Raw genomic sequence first — 2,388 nt, forward strand, 5'->3', positions numbered from 1 at the left:
CAATTATTCAAGGAATAAATCAAACTAACCAAAAGCCAGGAAACAAAAGTTTTCATTGAGACTGCCATTCTTACCTTTCCTCCAATTAAACATATATCCTTAACCATGTGAGACTGCATCATTTCAGCCTGTAGCTGCTTATGGCTTAAAGTCTGTATGAAATGGTCTGATTCACAAGGTTGACTTAATGGCCTGGTCCCAGATGGCACCTATAATTAAAGAGAGGTAAACATAATATGCATATGCTTTTCTCAAAATATTAGTAACTTAAAGCACATAACTGCTACTTAAAAGGCTCCCACTAACTCCTTGTTCAGTTCAATTCTATACTGTTTTTGAATAGTATCGAATCAAGCAGCAACTATTTTTTCATTTACAGATCTGATCATTATCATTAAATTTCCAAATCAATCATTCCTCTAAAATTAAAGTCTCATGCTGCCAGTCATATTCATAAGAATCATGTCATTTTCATGCTATTTATAAATTGTAAAAATCATGTCACTACTGGAGAATGAAGTTTTTTCCCCAAATGCCAGTTTTAAGCACAGAATTTAAAATCAGTCCATTAGAATTTCCAGAGTCACTGGTGACCTCTTGATTTCTAAAAGCCATGTCCACAAATCCTTTTCACTCTTATCTTGGTTTACCACTCAGAAGCATCTCTATTCATAAAATCTCTCCTCCCATCCTTCATACCTACCTCTCCTTTTATTTTTTATCCTCTCATTATTTTAGTACCCTGAGGGCCATATGCGCTGCTGAGAACTCTGGACTGGATCATACTATACACAACATGAACCGTAAAGAATGTTAAGTTTGGAAGTAATCTGCATTTAAGAAAGATCGTCCTGGTATTTATACGGAAAGCTAACTGGAAGGCATTGGAGCCAATGAAGTTAGAGAGCCAATATCAAAGAGAAGCAGATAATGAAGTCTTGCTCATACCTCATGCTTCTGAACATACTATTAATATTTAAACTGCCCAAAACGTCCCATACACTCCTGGGCCACTGGAAAAATCCTGTGCCATTCTTTAAGACTTAGCTCAAGTCCTTCCCAATCTCTGAAGCTTTCCCTATTCCTTCTCCTGAATCCCCGTATTACTCCCTTCTCTATATCCCCATAGCCGTTCCAGTGCAGTCCTTACTCATCCGCCTGTACGCCAGACTATAAAGGTCATTCATCTGTAGGAGACAGAGAGTGTAGTGGAAAGTGTCCCTGTCTAGAAATCCCAGCTGTGCCATTTCCTAGCTGGTGACTGACTATGGGTGAATCAATTAACCTCTTTTACATTTCAGTTGTCTCTAATCTATTAAATGGAGATAATAAAACTTACCTCCAGGGCTATTGAGGAATTTAAACGCATAATATATGCAAAGAGACAAATACAATAACTAGCACCCAGTAAACACTCAGTAAATCTTAATATAGAGCCTGGCTCATAATAGACATAATCAATGTTTAGTTCAATGAATAAGTACAGTAACATGAATAAATATTAGTATCATATTAAAACAAAAAAGCCTATCATGAAATTTTGCTCTGCCGCAACATAAGAAGGCAAGAATTTATTCTTTTTATATTCACTTTGTGTTTTGCAAGCTGTGTTTCCTAGTTTTCCATGACCTCTTGGGGTTTTTAGGACCCAAAAAGAAAATGTTAGAAAAAAGGGAAGCAGAGCAAGCAGATGGAGCTCTATGACCAAGTATCATTCCCCTCTTCTAAAAACTATTCAACCAGAACAGCTCCTCATTTAATAGTTTCATGTAGCTGAGAAAAATTTTATTTGAAAAGAGGGTTCTCTAGCAGCTAAAATACGTTTAAAAACACTATTTCTTACCAAGGACTCATAGTACAAAATGCTTTCATTAATCAACCCTTGATTTGATTTTCCCAGAGGTCTTTGGATTTCTGATGAAAGGCTATCCTATGTTTCTCCCGGATTTTTTCAGTTCACGAGCACACATGACTGGAGACATAGATATATAGATATATAGATGTGGTAATATCAAGCCAAAGACTGATATCATAAATTCAATTTAGGTCATAAAAACAGGCAGAATAATGTACATCTTGTAAAGAACAAATCTGTGATTCTTTACCTTAATGGTCACCTCTTTTCCTGCAATCCGGATAGTCACATAAGCTTGGGAGACATGGTTTTCAGTTATCCTCTCCACTCTTACAATCTCTTTAGGAAGCAGAGAGCTTTCTGAATCTTGGAGTTCAAAGCGCTGTCAAAGTACAAGAAATCATGTAATTTACTTTTCATTTTAGTATTAATGTTAGCTATCTGGAAGATTCCACCTTAATTTGAACTGAAGTCCATTCCATGTTATAAAAATAGAGGTAAAAAAAGTTAATAAGAATTTCTTTCCATTTCTC

The 2,388-nt window shown here is 35.9% G+C and overlaps 1 protein-coding gene across 1 annotated transcript in view; it reads right to left on the reverse strand.

Moving 5' to 3' along the window:
• The window catches only part of VWA8 (von Willebrand factor A domain containing 8), a 425,342-nt gene that overhangs the window by 310,869 nt on the left and 112,085 nt on the right, over positions 1-2,388 (reverse strand). Inside the window, exons 9-10 of the mRNA XM_012648214.1 lie at positions 2,106-2,237; positions 75-209 (exon numbers count right to left, since the gene is read on the reverse strand). Of these exons, the coding sequence (XP_012503668.1) occupies positions 75-209; positions 2,106-2,237 (267 nt within the window). The remainder of the gene's footprint in view (positions 1-74; positions 210-2,105; positions 2,238-2,388) is intronic.

The sequence above is a fragment of the Propithecus coquereli genome, unplaced genomic scaffold, assembly GCF_000956105.1.
Source record: "Propithecus coquereli isolate 6110/MARCELLA unplaced genomic scaffold, Pcoq_1.0 Scaffold11, whole genome shotgun sequence".
Taxonomy (NCBI): Eukaryota; Metazoa; Chordata; class Mammalia; order Primates; family Indriidae; genus Propithecus; species Propithecus coquereli.